General features: G+C 52.4%; 6 protein-coding genes across 8 annotated transcripts; 2 read left to right on the top strand and 4 right to left on the bottom strand.

The window, feature by feature from the left end:
* Nucleotides 1-332: 332 nt before the first annotated feature.
* Nucleotides 333-2488, bottom strand: HMPREF1120_08367 (adenosine deaminase). Its single transcript, XM_009162616.1, has one exon. The coding sequence runs from the start codon at nt 2410-2412 to the stop codon at nt 556-558; it is 1857 nt and encodes a 618-aa protein (XP_009160864.1). The 5' UTR covers nt 2413-2488; the 3' UTR covers nt 333-555.
* A 107-nt stretch (nt 2489-2595) lies between these two features.
* On the bottom strand, nt 2596-4200 carry HMPREF1120_08368. 2 transcript variants are annotated; one of them, XM_009162617.1, is made up of 4 exons: nt 3985-4200; nt 3684-3817; nt 3529-3623; nt 2596-3471 (listed from the first exon to the last, which is right to left on the bottom strand). In XM_009162617.1, exons 1-4 carry the CDS (start codon nt 4086-4088, stop codon nt 2791-2793), a joined length of 1014 nt encoding a protein of 337 aa, XP_009160865.1. In that variant the 5' UTR covers nt 4089-4200; the 3' UTR covers nt 2596-2790. The 2 variants fall into 2 exon arrangements, with proteins under 2 accessions (XP_009160865.1, XP_009160866.1); XM_009162618.1 differs by having other exon boundaries at nt 3894-4200.
* Nucleotides 4201-4409: 209 nt separating this feature from the next.
* HMPREF1120_08369 lies at nt 4410-7115 on the top strand. 2 transcript variants are annotated; one of them, XM_009162620.1, is made up of 5 exons: nt 4410-4554; nt 4645-4686; nt 4859-5787; nt 5909-5979; nt 6095-7115. In XM_009162620.1, the coding sequence occupies exons 3-5, from the start codon at nt 5049-5051 to the stop codon at nt 6113-6115; spliced, it is 831 nt and encodes a 276-aa protein (XP_009160868.1). In that variant the 5' UTR covers nt 4410-4554; nt 4645-4686; nt 4859-5048; the 3' UTR covers nt 6116-7115. The 2 variants fall into 2 exon arrangements, with proteins under 2 accessions (XP_009160868.1, XP_009160867.1); XM_009162619.1 differs by having other exon boundaries at nt 4410-4686.
* On the bottom strand, nt 6140-9960 carry HMPREF1120_08370 (uncharacterized protein). Its single transcript, XM_009162621.1, has 2 exons — nt 8827-9960; nt 6140-8774 (listed from the first exon to the last, which is right to left on the bottom strand). Exons 1-2 carry the CDS (start codon nt 9628-9630, stop codon nt 6924-6926), a joined length of 2655 nt encoding a protein of 884 aa, XP_009160869.1. The 5' UTR covers nt 9631-9960; the 3' UTR covers nt 6140-6923.
* Nucleotides 9961-10154: 194 nt separating this feature from the next.
* On the bottom strand, nt 10155-13150 carry HMPREF1120_08371 (dioxygenase). Its single transcript, XM_009162622.1, has one exon. The coding sequence runs from the start codon at nt 12251-12253 to the stop codon at nt 10559-10561; it is 1695 nt and encodes a 564-aa protein (XP_009160870.1). The 5' UTR covers nt 12254-13150; the 3' UTR covers nt 10155-10558.
* A 325-nt stretch (nt 13151-13475) lies between these two features.
* On the top strand, nt 13476-14498 carry HMPREF1120_08372 (uncharacterized protein; the record flags this gene model as incomplete). Its single annotated transcript, XM_009162623.1, has 1 exon — nt 13476-14498. One exon carries the CDS (start codon nt 13476-13478, stop codon nt 14496-14498), a length of 1023 nt encoding a protein of 340 aa, XP_009160871.1.
* Between the last annotated feature and the right edge of the window lie 38 nt (nt 14499-14536).

The following is a 14536-nucleotide window of genomic DNA, read 5'->3' on the forward strand; positions in this document are numbered from 1 at the left end:
CACTTGCTCGTAGAGCAAGTGTGGCGCCGCGTAAACGCGGCCGCCAAACTCGGAAGGAGGGGTGGGTCCCCCTGACGAGGTCCTTGGCACGGTTAGTATCACATTACTGGTCCCATACAACGACAGGCCAACTCGGCCTTTAGAGTTACCCTGATGAAAATGGGCTTGTCAACTTACTGAAGCGGGTTAGCATCCTACATTTCTCTGAACTGATGAGTGGGCGTCTGGTCGAAGCCGAGCACGAGCGCGGCCCATGATGCGCTGTTGGAGGCAGTTAATCGCCCCGTTAGACGGATTCCTTGCACGCGACACCCCGTGACCATCAAACGACAGCGGAAATGATTAATTAGTAAGCTAGTCTAGCTGTCGAGTCGTCGCTGGCCCCTTTACTACTACCTACCTAGGCACATACCTACAGTATACGACTTCTGCGACGACGAGACAACATGTGGCTTCATACTCTAATAATACATACTGTCCTACAACACCATGATAAATGCAATAGGCAGGCAAAGTTGCACCACTAGCTGCGGTTATGGCTGCTGTGATCTCGTCTCATTCATCGTCATCTTCGTCATCATCTTCTTCTGGTTCAGCCTCGTCATCATCATCGTCGTCTTCTTCCTCTTCCTCGTCTTCCTCGTCATCTTCGTCACTGTCTGTTTCCAGCGGGTACTCCATCACGATGAATTGACACCACTTCTCGAACTCGGAGCGCCATTCTCTGAGCAATCTTGCTTTGGTGCCCTTTCCCATGTATCCCTCCGCGATAGTCCTGGTCCAATCCGCCGTTTTCTGATCTTCAATGGCACTCCATTTGAGGGAGTTTTCGGCCATTGTTCCTAGCCCTTCTAGGCCGAGGTTCTCAAAGGCCATGAATGCCTGCCAAAAATCGTGGCTCAGGCCATTCTTACCATGACCTAGGATGGCAGGGTCATCGTTGTTCAGCGACACCGACACGCCTCTGGAGAGTAATGCTGGTAGCGAGTGGGCAAGAATAGAACTCGACAGCCGTAGGATCTCGTTGGAGATGGGGCAACTTTCGATCAAGATTTTCTTCTCTTTAACCATATCGATCAGCAACGGGTGTTTGTACAACGAATAGCCGTGGCCAATGCGTCTTGTTCCCAGCAGGATCGCGTCGAACAAATTGTTATCGGTACTATCGCCGTCTCCGAGGCATTCGCCGGCGTGGAAAAAGAAAGGAAGCTCCACTCCTGCTTCGGCGCACTGCTTCCTGAACCAGAATATCATCGGCGTCAAGTCCTGCAAAGTCCTGCCACGATCTTCCTGTGCAACGAAATCGAAGCCGCAGATCAGATGGGGAAATTTCTTCTTCATCCGAATGCACTCCTTCATGGCATCGGCAATGGCTCGGTTATCCTGATTCCTGATCACCGTCCAAATCATGCGTGCACCGGTGAATTTATTGCCCGCCTCTGTTTTCTTGAACTTTTCAATCTCCTCACCAAAAGCCACGAAGAAGTCGTCAAACCGACCAACCTGCCCGTGCGACTGTCCGGTCTTCCGATATTCAAACTTGAAAGCAGCCCGGAAATCCACATAAGTGATGCCATCCGCCGCCAACTGGCCCAACAGCCGGGCTATGGCTCGCCGAAAGATAGGTTCGTAGAAGAGCATCGCTCCAATGACCGGAAAGGTACTCTGGAATTTCCGCCAGATCGCATCAAGTCCATGGTGATGGCATAGAGATTCCTCAGCCGTGATGGTGCATCTACTGATCAACCATTTCTTAAACGTCGTATCATCGTCAGGAAATGACCGCTGTGCCTCTCGTATTGGAATGGGCGTGTTAGGGTGGTATGTCGTGTCCCAAATATCGGCCTGGGTCTTTTGCTTTTTCTGAAACTCCTCCTCGGGATAGTAGCGGAATTGAAGAAAGCCTGAATTTCTTTTGTCCCTGTCGCTGAGCGGCTCAGAAGCAAGGATACAAATGCCTTTCTCAGCAAGGACCTGATCGACTAACCAGTCAATATCAACCATGGCATCAAGGTGAGCATGCAGTAAAGCACCCTTGGGCATCCGCTCAATGATTTTCCACAGCTCAGTAGTCTCAATGCGGTCGCGGGCCAAGGTGAACATCATTCCAGGATACAGGTTGCCGCCATTCTTGTCCATGAGACTTTCTTCAAACTCGGATGTCCAGACGGTGCTCAGCTCCCGCCGCCGGATTGAGGCCATAATCTTTGCGGCTTGTTTGGCGATAGGTGTCATTGTCTGTTTGAAGAGACGGTCGTGCCGCTGCTTCTTTTCTTGCTCTATCAGTGCTTGCCTGCCCGCATAATACTTCTGGATGAAGGGATCGTCGACCTGCGGGATCCCTTCCTCCAGTTCCCATTCGAGTTGCGAGTCAAGCGAGCCATTATCGCTGGTCCCTGCTTCTGAACTCATGACTACCAGCAAATCCAAGCAAGACGATAGATTCAGAGGAGACGGCCGATATGAAAACGACACATGTGCCTGTGAGGGTCACAGTACAGGTATCACAATCATCAACAAACGGCGGAGATTGGAGAGTACGACGCTTGGCGCTCATGTAAGCTACAAGGCTGAACAACACCAACAAGGCTGGCTGTCGGACAGTAAGGTGATACGCATGCAGTCAACGCTGTACGTGACTCGCCACGAGCGGTGGTGTATGTTCCTTTATTAGTCTACAAAGACTACACGCCTTCAGCAGACCCCGTACTACTAATCGAGGCATGCCCCGCTGGAGCCTTGCTAGATCACAAATACCGCCTGCTGTGCAATCGCTTTTGATGAACTGAATCAGATTCCCCGGTTGAATTCTACGAGACCGCCTTCTCCGCCCTTATCCCAAAACTCGGGCTCAAGACTTCTCGCGCTAACCGCTTGACGCTGAGGAAACACGCCCAATGCAAGCGGCAGGGCGAAAATACTTGTTGTTAGAATGAGACCAAGATTGACCGGTAGAACCATTCTTGGTCTCTGCTTCAGCCACTCCGTCTTCTGTAGGCGGACCAGGATGAGCGGAGGAATAACCATGATCGGGGTCGCATTCAATACTCGCGATATGGCCGTCTCGCCAACGGCCATGATGGCGGCTTTGCGGGACTTGCCCAAGCTGGCGACTTCCTTACCGGTTTTCTCACGCTCTGCCTTTTCTGCTTCCGACTGCACAGGGAAGACGTCGATACCGCGGCGGATCTCCTCTCCACGCATTAGGAAGACATTCAGGACACCAGCGGAGGCGACAGCAGCAAAGGGTACAAGTCGCCCTAGGATCAGTTTCGTGTTGGGTGACACTCGCTTCAGGCGTGGGACGATGGAATTAAGTCCGACGGCGACGGAGCAGGAGGCGGAAACGGCCAATAGGTAGCTTTCGATGATCGTCTTGGTAGACAACGGGGAGGATTTGTTGGCATTCGCGCTATTGAAACCAACGTTGACAGACTGGTTGATTATCTGCCATGCAACTGTGCCTTTGTTCTGGAACTCGGTCAGCACCTGTCACTTGGAAAATGAGCCTGAATGGGGTCGCCGTACACCGAGGCCTGGCGTCAGCATGCCTGCCGTCACTATCAGGTTGGAGAGCACGAAGCAAGACATCCGAAAAGGAAGAAACACTGGCTCTCCCGTATCTAGAGTCCTATCAGTCCGCACGCCTAAACACCCCCTTTATGCATAATCATAGGTCGTACCTGGGTGTAGCGTTGAGTCGACGATCTTCTTGGCCTTCCATAGTTCCGGGGACATCTCCTTGATCTGTCCTGTCTTGTAGGCTGTCACCAGTTCTTTGGCATGTTCAAGGCCTGCTTTCGATACGAAGAGGTTCCTAGCAGACAGTGAATCAGTCAGCTGCGCCGAAAGTGATTGAAAACATTTGACTGCGCTGTGGTCTTCTGCAGTACCTTCAGCGGTGATCAGCGGTGCCGTGGCCGCCGACCATGATGCCGCGATCCAGTTTAAGAGAAATCCAAGCCATTGTTTGTTCTTCCTCACCTCGGATCTGATATCTTTGCCGATTCCCTAACGCGACCCCAGTAGGTCGAAAGGTCATATTGAGAGGCGGGCAAGTCCCGATTGCCAGGCAGTGACGCAGACATGGCAGGCCACAGCGGCCGAGGGGCTGTCGAGAGTCGCCGAGACGACTGTACGTTCACACTCTTGGATTGTGCCGTGGTGTCCAAGAGGGAACGAAACAGTCGTGTGCCCGACTTGAAGATTATCTGCGACTTCGGCGGTCTATTGATTACGGACGGAAAAGGCAAGTGCGGCGAGTCGCAGTCTTGCCCCGCCAGTTGCAGGGGCCGAGATATCCTCCGATATCCTCTCCATGTGATTGGCCCCCGAGGTTTTCGGACGACTCCGAGTCGGACATACGCTACTTCAATTGTGCACTCATTCCAGTCACAATATATTTATTCCTGTGCTATCCATGTTCCACTTCTCGACATTCCAATGCTATGCTGTCTAGCAGGAGGCGACCTAGCTCACTTCTACCGACGCAATTCCAAGTCCCGGGTCTATTGCCAGTGATATCAACCTCGGCAGTCAGTGTCTAGTCTAGCAGTGGGTCTCCGTCATACGTGGCACCTGCACAATCAATGATTGCCCAGGTTCAGCTTAATTCCATCCTACTTGCATTGACATGCATGACAGCTGCGATACTGCGGAAGTGTATCCTATCACTTGTCTATAACGGTGAGTCTTAGGGCCGTTTCACTCTGGGTGCTGCGCCGGCGTGGTTTGTTTGTGTCGCTCCGTTCCCCATGTTTCGTGCTAAAGGGGTTCACTGGTCCCAAGCTGATGGCCTTCACTCACCCACCTCACCGACTCGGAGGGGCTGTTTGTACTCAAGCCTAATATCCTGTAGTAGAGCACTGTGAACCTGCGACGGCAACAAAAAGGTCGGGCATCCAAAGACGCACCTCCGTATCCGTATCAACAGGTGACCCGTTCGCTCGGAAAGGAGCCGATTTCCATCACTCGCAACATCTCCACTCGACCGCCCAAAGCAACATCTCCGTACAGTGCAACCGACGACAGTCGCGTCTCTAACAAAAATGATGCCAGGACCGCGATTCGAAGACAAAGTCGTCTTCGTGACAGGCGGTTCATCCGGGCTCGGGGCCGAAGCATGCGCGCAATTCCTGGCCGAAGGAGCGCGTGTTTTCATCATGGACCTAGCCGAGAAAGACATCCTGACACGCTTGAAACAGCAACTTGAACAAACTGATACTCCACCGACAGACGAGAAGGCTACATTCTTCCAAGGCGATGTATCCAAGCCCGAAGACTGTGAAACCGCAATCGGCAAATGCATCGAGCAGCACGGTCGACTGGACATATTATTCCACAACGCGGCACAACCCACGCCCATGACGACGGTGCCATACCACGACGTGACGCAGTTCCAACAGATCATCAACACGAACCTCTGCTCGCTCTTCTACCTGGCACGCGTGGCGATCCCACAAATGCAGAAGCAAGGGAAAGGAGTCATCGTCGCCACAGCAAGCACGTCCGCGCTAGCCGGAGAATACGGTCTGGCCAGCTACGCGGCGTCCAAGGCCGGGATGCTGAACCTGATGCGCACAATGGCTCTTGATCATGCCCGCGACAATATCCGCATCAATGCCATTTGTCCAGGATACATGCCCACGCCCATGACGGAAGGCCTGGGTGATCTCGTCAAGGTCGTCGAAGACAGTATCCCCTTGGGAAGGGGTGGTGATCCCAAGGAAGTGGCTCGCACAGTCTTGTTCTTGGCCTCGGATGACGCGAGTTATATGACTGGTCATGGTGAGTGTCGTCGGGCTTCCCTAATCCGCAACCTCCGCCAAAAAAGGCAGAAAAAAAAGAAGAGTGTGCAAAGGCAAGAGTGGCTGGCTAATCTGGTTCCTGCTTTCGTTTTACAAAATAGCTCTCGTTGTCGACGGCGGCTGGTCCGCTCATTCTGGTGCCCCGAATCTTCTGAAATATGTGCCCCAGCAGGTGAGTCCTTGACATGGTCCCAATCGCTCAAAAGCACGTACCCCTTGACAATGTCGCTTGGGAAGCACAGCCCTTGGTCCAGGCCCTGATGCTGAGTATCCTGATATAATCCTAGTTCCGCTATCACGAAAAATGATGTTATCAAGAGAAGATGGTCGTCTAGGGATCTGGCAAGTCTCGTCTGCCACCTCTCCGCTTCTTTCTGTCGTGGTTGTTATTGTTGCAGGGCGTGAGAGCTTCGGTAGGACGACGACGATTATTCACATTCATCGAGGGAAACCCAATTACGCCCAGTATCAGTCCAATGCTGGTGATTTGCTTCGTACTGAGGTTTTCCCGTGTCTCTACAATGGATACTTCGGTGTTCTGGGCAAGCTTACGACTACTACCAAATTACCATGAATTGCAATGCCGAGGACGAGTCTGCACGTGCTCACTTTGAAACCATTGAATCTTCTATTTGCTACATTGTCGAAGTAGCACGGAAGCTCTAGTCTTCAGCTCACATCTTCTTCCTTCCACAAGTCTGCAGGACGTCCCGATGCTTGATAAACCGCTGCAAGTCTTGCGACGCTACCTGGTGCTTGATTAACTCCGGTATCGAGGCGATTAAAACATGTCAAAACAATGTGAGCTTCTCCTTCATGTGCCCGATCTGTAACGTCCATCGAGCCAACGCAGCATGTTCCGTGCGACAAGTTGAGGTGGCCAGGCACAAGCTGGAGTGATCAATTCGGTGACGGAGAGCAATAATCTTCAGCGTTGCTCGAGCCCTCGGTGGCACGGATTTCGGCAGAAGATGCTGTTGGAGGCACATCACAGCCCGGTTGTTGAGGTGCAATGAGCCTCGCTGGGCGAGGTTGAAGATTTGAGGCATGGTCCGTTGCAGAAATCGAGTTCTGTGCAGGTTTCCACAGAAGGATCCAGCCGTAGTGGCACACAGCTCACTCTTTTACTGCGTCCGCAAAAGAAACACCTGGTTTGACTTCACTCGTATCATCCTCCTTGACTGCGTCGGCGAAAGAAACGCCTGGCTTGACTTCGCTGGACGCTTCTTCCTTAGACTGCTCTTCATCATTACCACCGGCGTCAACGTCATGGTCCCTGACTGCTTGACTTTCGTCGATGATCTTGTCTTCTTTTTTCTTCTCCTGTTTCTCCTCCTTGCTTTCGCTGCTCTCAGCTGTTTTCGCCTTGGCTTTCGATCTGGCTGGTCCGGACGCCCCTTCGGCGCCGGTGCCATTGCCGTTTGGGGTCTTCTTCACCTCCTTTGACTTCTGATTGGATTTATCAGCTTCCTTCTTGGCGTCTTCCGTCGCTCCCTGGGCTTTCTTGACAGTTTCCGCTGCCGCTTCCGACGCCTGATTGGTGGTTTTCTTGGCTGAATCAAGAGCACCATTCTTGGCGTTGTCAGCTTTTGCGGCCGCCTTGCCAGCAGTAGATTTGACCTGTTTTTTGGTGTCTTCGCTGGTGAGGTTCGAGGCTTGCTCCTTCAGCTTTTCAGACGCTTGGTCTGTAGCCTGCTTGGTAACAGAGGCAGCTTCGTTCGTGACCTCATTCGCCTTCGCAGCCGCTTTACTGGCAGTTGACTCAACCTGCTTCTTGGTATCCCCGCTTACCAAGTTCGCGGTCCCTTGCTTGACAGATTCGGAGACTTGTTCTGCGGTCTGTTTGGCAGAAGTGACAGCACCGTCTTTGATCTCACCAGCTTTTGCTGCAGCTTTGCTAGCAGTTGACTTGAGTTGCTCCTTCGTTTCGTCGCTGCCCAGATTCGCGGCTTGTTCTTTGACTGTCTCGGCCGCAGAATTCAGGGTATCCGCAGCTTTATTCACGGCTTTAAGGGTGGTATCCTTCGCATTCTGTGCTGCGGCTTTGGCCTTCTCCTTGTTCTCTTCATTAATTGGTTGGGATGCCGTAGCTTTGACTTTGTCCACTGTATCCTGCAAGTTTTTGCGGACTTTCTCCATATCACTTTGGACCTCCTGCTTCACTTTCTCCGTATCAATGCCAGATATCGGTTGCTTGACCTTTTCCGACCCTCGCTGGATTGTGCTCTTTGCTTCATCAACGACTTGTTTCAATTCGCGTTTGATTTCATCTCCGTCAACAATGACGGTGTCGTCACCAATATCTTCAGCTGTGCGGTGCATCTCCTCGACAGCTTCACTAAGTCTGCGGGAGACACCCTTCGTCGCGTCTTGGAAGCTTCTTCGGGCGTATTCGGCCTTTTCGCTGGCCGTGCTTCCGCGTCTGCTCTCGATGCGCTTCAGGTACGCGGTAACGAAGAATTCCACAAACAGATAGGTCAAAGGCAGAAGATACATGCAGTTGAGTAGGATGGCAAACACCTGACCACTTGTATCAAGGCAATGAACCCATTGCAGTTCGTCCCGGTATCTGGTCTCCTCTCGGGCGACAACTTCTTCGGCGATATGGACTGCATCAATCCCGAAGGGGCGACCTTCTTCATTGAGGACATTCTCTGCTAGGCCTTCGTAGCCCGCAGCCCGCAGTGCAGCCTTCTTAAGCCATGCCCCTCTCCCGGCGGACGCTGTAGCTACCGCGGATGACAACGTCGTGGAAGCAGCTGAGGGAACATCCGACAAGATTTTCGAGGCAACATTACCCAGATGGTAGATGTAGGGGACGCTGACTGGAATCTGATAGGCAACAAAGAGGTGCAAAAAGGCAAACGAAGCGCCGACCACAAATTGGGTGATCTGAAGGGTCGTCAATGATTGCTTGAGCCACTTTGGCATTCGAATGCCGATCGCGGCAAAAAGATAAAACGTGTACTGAGGTTGGTCAGCTATATTTGAACATTACGCTGCGCGTAGTTTGACTTACCATAATGGCATGGATTCCTGAGTTCACGAGTACGAACATCCAGATAGGCGGTGACATATACCGAATGCCAGCCCACATAGAAATCATGGCTCCCGCATGGTGGTAAGTTTGCAACAGACTGCTCTTCCTGCCCTTCGCAAGGATGATGCAGGTGTCCAAAATTTCATAGAACTTTGAGAGATAGAAAAGCCAGCCGTAGAATGCCAACCCCTCATTCCACAGTCTGCCAACATCTGAGCGCTCAGGACCAAAGCCGTCCGCAGCAAGGTGTAGGAGGCGATTTGTCATTGTCCAGGAACTAGTAGTCGCGTTGTATGTTGCAGCATTTCCCACTCCACGCGGTCCATGTAGCTTGCAGAGGGCATCCACCGTGTCTGTTGTTTTCCAGTGTTCACCCAATGGCGGCAGGGAGAGGCGCAGAGCGTTCACCATGCCGACACAAGTCCATACCGAGTACAATGCCAAGAACGTATTGTGCAGAATAACCAGGAGTTTGAAGAGTCTTGTTCTGCTGAATGCCCAAGGCTTGTACTTGCGATTCGCATTGACCGAGTTCACGAGAGTGACGAAGGACATGTAGACCAATGCTACTGTCAGGGGGACGTTCGCGGAGAGGAGCTCATTGTAGAGATCAGTAGGGATGGTGAATGGATGCGCGAGAGCGGGATCGCCAGTTGGAGGAGGTACTGTTGTTGGTTCGGGCAAGGGAGGGAATTTGAAGTAGGACGCTGGCAACGTGGTGACCTTGACCCCGGGAGATGTCTTGCTCAACCCGAGCCATTCAAGGACTTCGGTCGCAGACATGGCGATGGCCTGAGGGAGGTGTCGCAGGTGCGTTTAACTATCGCGCAGAGGTAATTGTCGCGTGGTACCTATCGCTTAGGTTATGGAGAATGATGTGTCGCGTGCAGATAAAAGATGTGGTGATCAAAGGACGGACAGGCTAAAGTCTCGTAGGTAGGGTTGTTAACATAGTAACGCGCGGTGTCTCGAGAAGATGCTTCTCTTGATTCTGAGGAGGAACAACGCAGTGTGCTACAGGGTGTAGTGATCTGAGCAGGGAAAAAGCTGATTGCGAAAGGACAATGTCTGTGAACTTCCGCAGTGGACGAGCTGTTACGTAGGTGCCGGAAGTGGTTGGGCAGTTACGTAGTTGCTCCCCAGCCCACACTATAGCACTGGTAATAACGTGTTTAGTGGTACCTCGATCTGCTATTTTGTCGCTAGTGGAATTACATAAGCCACAAGAAGCCCACTCACTCCGCGCTCGATCTGTCAGGCCCGATTAGTTCTAGTGCTAAGGTACTTATGCTTCTGCCAGTGCAGTGTGAATGGTCCAGGAGTTAGCGCCCGTTTATTCTAGCCCAAATCTGAAGCTGCCAGCCTTTTATGACGTCAATATCGTGAACTCGCGTTAAGTTCAATAAAACGGCCAGGTGCTTTGTGGCATTGATTGACCTGCCTCCATCCGGTGCTGTAACTACCTGGTAACAGAAGAAACCATGCCACCATCGAGATGAAGAGGCCACATGACATGCCTGGATTCCTGAGATAGGAGAGCACTGGCAGTACACAGTACAGTATTATGGTAGCTGCACTGTGTGCCATAAGCCGTACTGGTACTGCGAATGGTCCTAGCTTAGCCACTGTAGCTGGTACGTCATCATTCATTGTCCCTGTCTACCAGAATGGTGCCCCAATTGTGGTGGTCTATGCCACAAAGCAGGTTCCATCACAGATGAAGACCATTTATCCGTCCTCCAGATTGTGATTGATTGAGGAAAAGCCCATGAAACCCAAAGCCGACAACGCCGTCCACATGCGCCTGTCCGAGCTCCGCCATGGTTTTTGCGTCTAGGACCAGGAGATAGCTTTTCCCGCCTGGTCCATCCAGTACAACGGACAGAAGCACACCACCGTCCTCTTCATCAGATTGTGGGTCGGGTACGAAGATTGGCTCACCAGCCGTGTGGCCATGTCGACTCCAACGCAAGACCGAATGTGTGTGGGCATCGTACTTCACCAGTCCATCAAGAAAACTGGATTTTCCTGTATCGGAAACGCCGTACATGTACCGGTGGTGTTTCGTTACCATATTAGGATTGATGACGGGAAGTTCGAAGCCATCCTGCTTGCTTCCATCATGCTCCATGGTAGCTTTCTCGACGATAGTCGTCGGCGTCTCGGGCAACGACGGCAGTCGATACCTGCGATAACTCGGCCGGATGCTTGACCCATGCGAGTCAAGGTAGATGGGTGCCTTGGCCGAATCGCTGACCAGGTTCTTCAAATAGAAACGCCCCAACACATCCATATTATCGTAAGCAGCCAGGTCGGCAACAATGTCCACTGCTCCCTTGGTAGCTTGCGAAGGTTCTTCGTATGCGTTGATTGAGTGAAAGGCGTAGAAGGCCTCTGACGCGTATCGCGCAATAAGACCTCTGCCACCTTCTTCTGGTGGGCGCTTGTCAACCACGAACCACATTGCCGGGTGTCTGTTATCCCAGCCCATGGCGTCCAGCAGATTGTGATGCCACAAGATAGAGGCACCCCCAGCCTTGTAGAACGAGTTCCACACGCATAGTACCACATAATTTTCAGTCAAGAACAAAGAATGCAGGTACGCTGCGGAGTGATGGAATTTAGCCAGAATAGAAGTCTGACCAGAGGATGCGGAGACGCGGAATATCCGATATGTGCCAGTGCGGCCAAAATCGAGGTTGTAGTTGAAGACGTCTCCAGTCTTGGGATCCGATTTTGCGTGAGCAGCGCTGCCTAGCCCTTTGAGCTCTGGATGCAGTGTCGTTTGATAGGCAATTCCAACGGGTTCGAGGCTTTCAGGGTCAAGCATTTGCATCATGGTGGCGTCTGTCTTTTGGCATAATGTAGTTCCTCCCTCAGTCTTATGGGGCCCAGCCAGTCTCTGGCCAGTTTTGGACAGTCCAGGGAAATTGGCTGAAAGGGTGACCCCAACGTTGAGTTCATTGGGCTTTCGTTCTTCAGCCGGATGGAAGACAGATTGGACTTTTCGGAAGAATGACTTGCAAGGGTCATATTTCGCAGCAAATGTGAAACCGTCTAGTTTCCCAGTCTTCTTGATTTTTTCTATCAAGCCATCACTTGTCAGGCGCGAACTGTAGGTTACCCGAACAGGTCCATCAGCCTGAGGCGCATGGATCTGAAAGCGGTGTATTTGAGAGAAACCGTCAAACCAGTGGTTGACCATAAACGAGTTCCCGTGGGATGTGTTGATTGATCGAGGCCCTATGCCGGTTCTGAAGAGGGTGCCGCTAGCGTAGGGAGGTATCGTGCCTTCTACCCGAAGCTCAACTGTGGCCCTTTCTTCGTAGTGGGTATCAAAACCCAACACATTCGGCCAGTTGTTGTAATGAGGAGATGTAAGCTGTTTTTCTCTGCTTTCTGCCATTGCCGAGTCGATTGCTCCTCCAAACAACGTCGGAGGCCGTTTCAAGTCGTACCAAGTCTGCCTGGACAGTCAGTATACACCAGACTTCCCGGGTTTCGCGATAATAACGAGAAATGAACCCTTCCTTCCCAAGCCTCGCGACTTGACTTTTATGAGGCCGCGACAGGGACTAACGTCCCCGGAGTTCATGAATCAATCTGTCCGCGCTGTGATCTTGTTAAGGACGTAATGATGGGAACAGCAACGGTGTTGCAACAATCAAACAACCGTAGGCATGTGAACCAACCGGAAAAGGTATGCGAAGCGAGCCTGGTGTTAGGCACCCCTTGCCAGTGACCGAGCACTTACGGCCGAGAGAGCAGGGAGTCTCGGCCAGAAGTGGCCTCTTTCGCGAGGCCACAGGATCGGTCCCGTCAAGTAGATGCCTTATGTTGATCCAGCCGGCTGTTCGCTTGACTGTTCGAAGATCAGTTGCGCAAACACGTGGTAAAGGGGATCGCAAGTATAAGCCCGTAGCAAAGATGGAAAGATTTGGGACTGGCAAGACGTGACCAGACACCCCTCGGCGAACCAGCGAGAACAGACATTGCAAGAGGATCCATTGTGCTTAGAGAAGAGCAACAATATATACGGCTAGATCAATCTGGCCGGTGGGAAGCGCCAGGCTAAGGAAGGCACCTCGGGTTTCCATAGCTCGGCCAAACTGTTCCCTCGAGAACAACTTGAACAACTCCCAACGACAGGCGGGCCTGATCGAGAGCGCAAAAGGGACCACAGGGGAGAACCGGATCTTCCAAGAAGTCGCTTCAAGTGCGCCAGACCGTGCCCCTCTCAGCGTGATGGCATAAGCATAGTAGCAATCGCGTACGTTATACGGAGGGTTACAGGGACTGTCACTCGGAGTTGGAGGTTCAGACTTGTCCAGTTCAATTAAAAGACTCGGCACGGGCAACGCGTCAACTGCGCCAAGCTGCCGCTAGGCGAGCATCTCGTCTATATTTCCCTATTGGGAATGTTCTCTCGCTACCACCGGCTGGCGGACATCGGACTGTCGCAACAGTTTCGTTCTCGAACGCGCCGGTCCCTCTTGAATAACCCTATCTGATCCATGGTTCCAATACCCTTGACGTCTGTTATCGTTGCTGACTATTGTCCACAAACGCCGTTCTCTGGTGTCTCGGGTCCACCTGCGTATCAACATCTGCAGATCACTTCGGCCACCATGGCCGACTCTCAAGAGCCTGAAGTTGCAATGGAAGATGACTATGATGAGGAGGCGGACAGCGACTTCCAAGGCGCTGACTCGGACGCCGATGAAGTCTCTTCTTCCTCAGAAGGCGAAGCGACTACGGGCGACAATGGAGCCCAGAGACCGCACAAACGCCGGAAAATCGAAGATGCCCAAGACAGCGCGGCTGTCGAGCTGGGCTCGGGTGACGAAGCCACAATAAAAGAAGTTAAACATTCACGGCGCAGGCGAAAGAAAAAGGCAGATGGTGCGCCTGCAGAGAGTGACAATGCGTCGGATGAATGGCATGCGCGCACTCGGGCCATGAGGATGAGAGAGAAGGAGGAGCGCAAGCGAACCAAACTGGCATCGTGTAAAGGCAGCACGATTGACGTTGACAAGCTTTGGGAGGAAATGAATCGATCTGATCCGCTGCCTCCACCTCGCGTAGAAGGCGAAGTCCAGGATCCGGATCCTAAACCGCCATCCAACGAAGTGGCGAGCACCCAACTGATGCCAACTCTGGGAATAGAAGGCAATAAAGAGAATGTGCCTTCAGTGGACGGCGAGGAAACCATCACAATCAAGCGGACTTACAAGTTTGCAGGCGAGGTGCATGTGGAAGAGAAGACTGTTCCCAAGTCTTCCGCAGAGGCACAGTTATGGCTATCTCAGCAACAACTGTCTAAGCCCACAAGTTCGGCCGAAAGCGGCAATGCCGTTAGCAGACCTCTACGAAAGATTTCCCGCTTCGACCCCAATCTCGGCAATCTGGGCGCCTTCAAGGGCTCCTGGGCTGCGCAAACGCACGAGCCGGGCTTCAAAGGCCCCAAGCTCAATGTTGTCGAGAAGAGTAAGATGGACTGGGCTGCGCACGTTGATACCGAAGGTTTGAAGGAGGAGCTTGACACCCACGCGAAAGCCAAGGAAGGCTACCTCAACAGGATGGATTTCCTTAGAGGCGTAGAAGAGCGCAGGGAGGCCGAAGCCCGGGCTGCCAGGCTGAAACAGCACTGATGCATGCAGAATATGGACATAGGTTCACGATTAGCGCT

Source organism: Exophiala dermatitidis, assembly GCF_000230625.1.
Source record: "Exophiala dermatitidis NIH/UT8656 unplaced genomic scaffold supercont1.7, whole genome shotgun sequence".
In the NCBI taxonomy this organism is placed as follows: domain Eukaryota; kingdom Fungi; phylum Ascomycota; class Eurotiomycetes; order Chaetothyriales; family Herpotrichiellaceae; genus Exophiala; species Exophiala dermatitidis.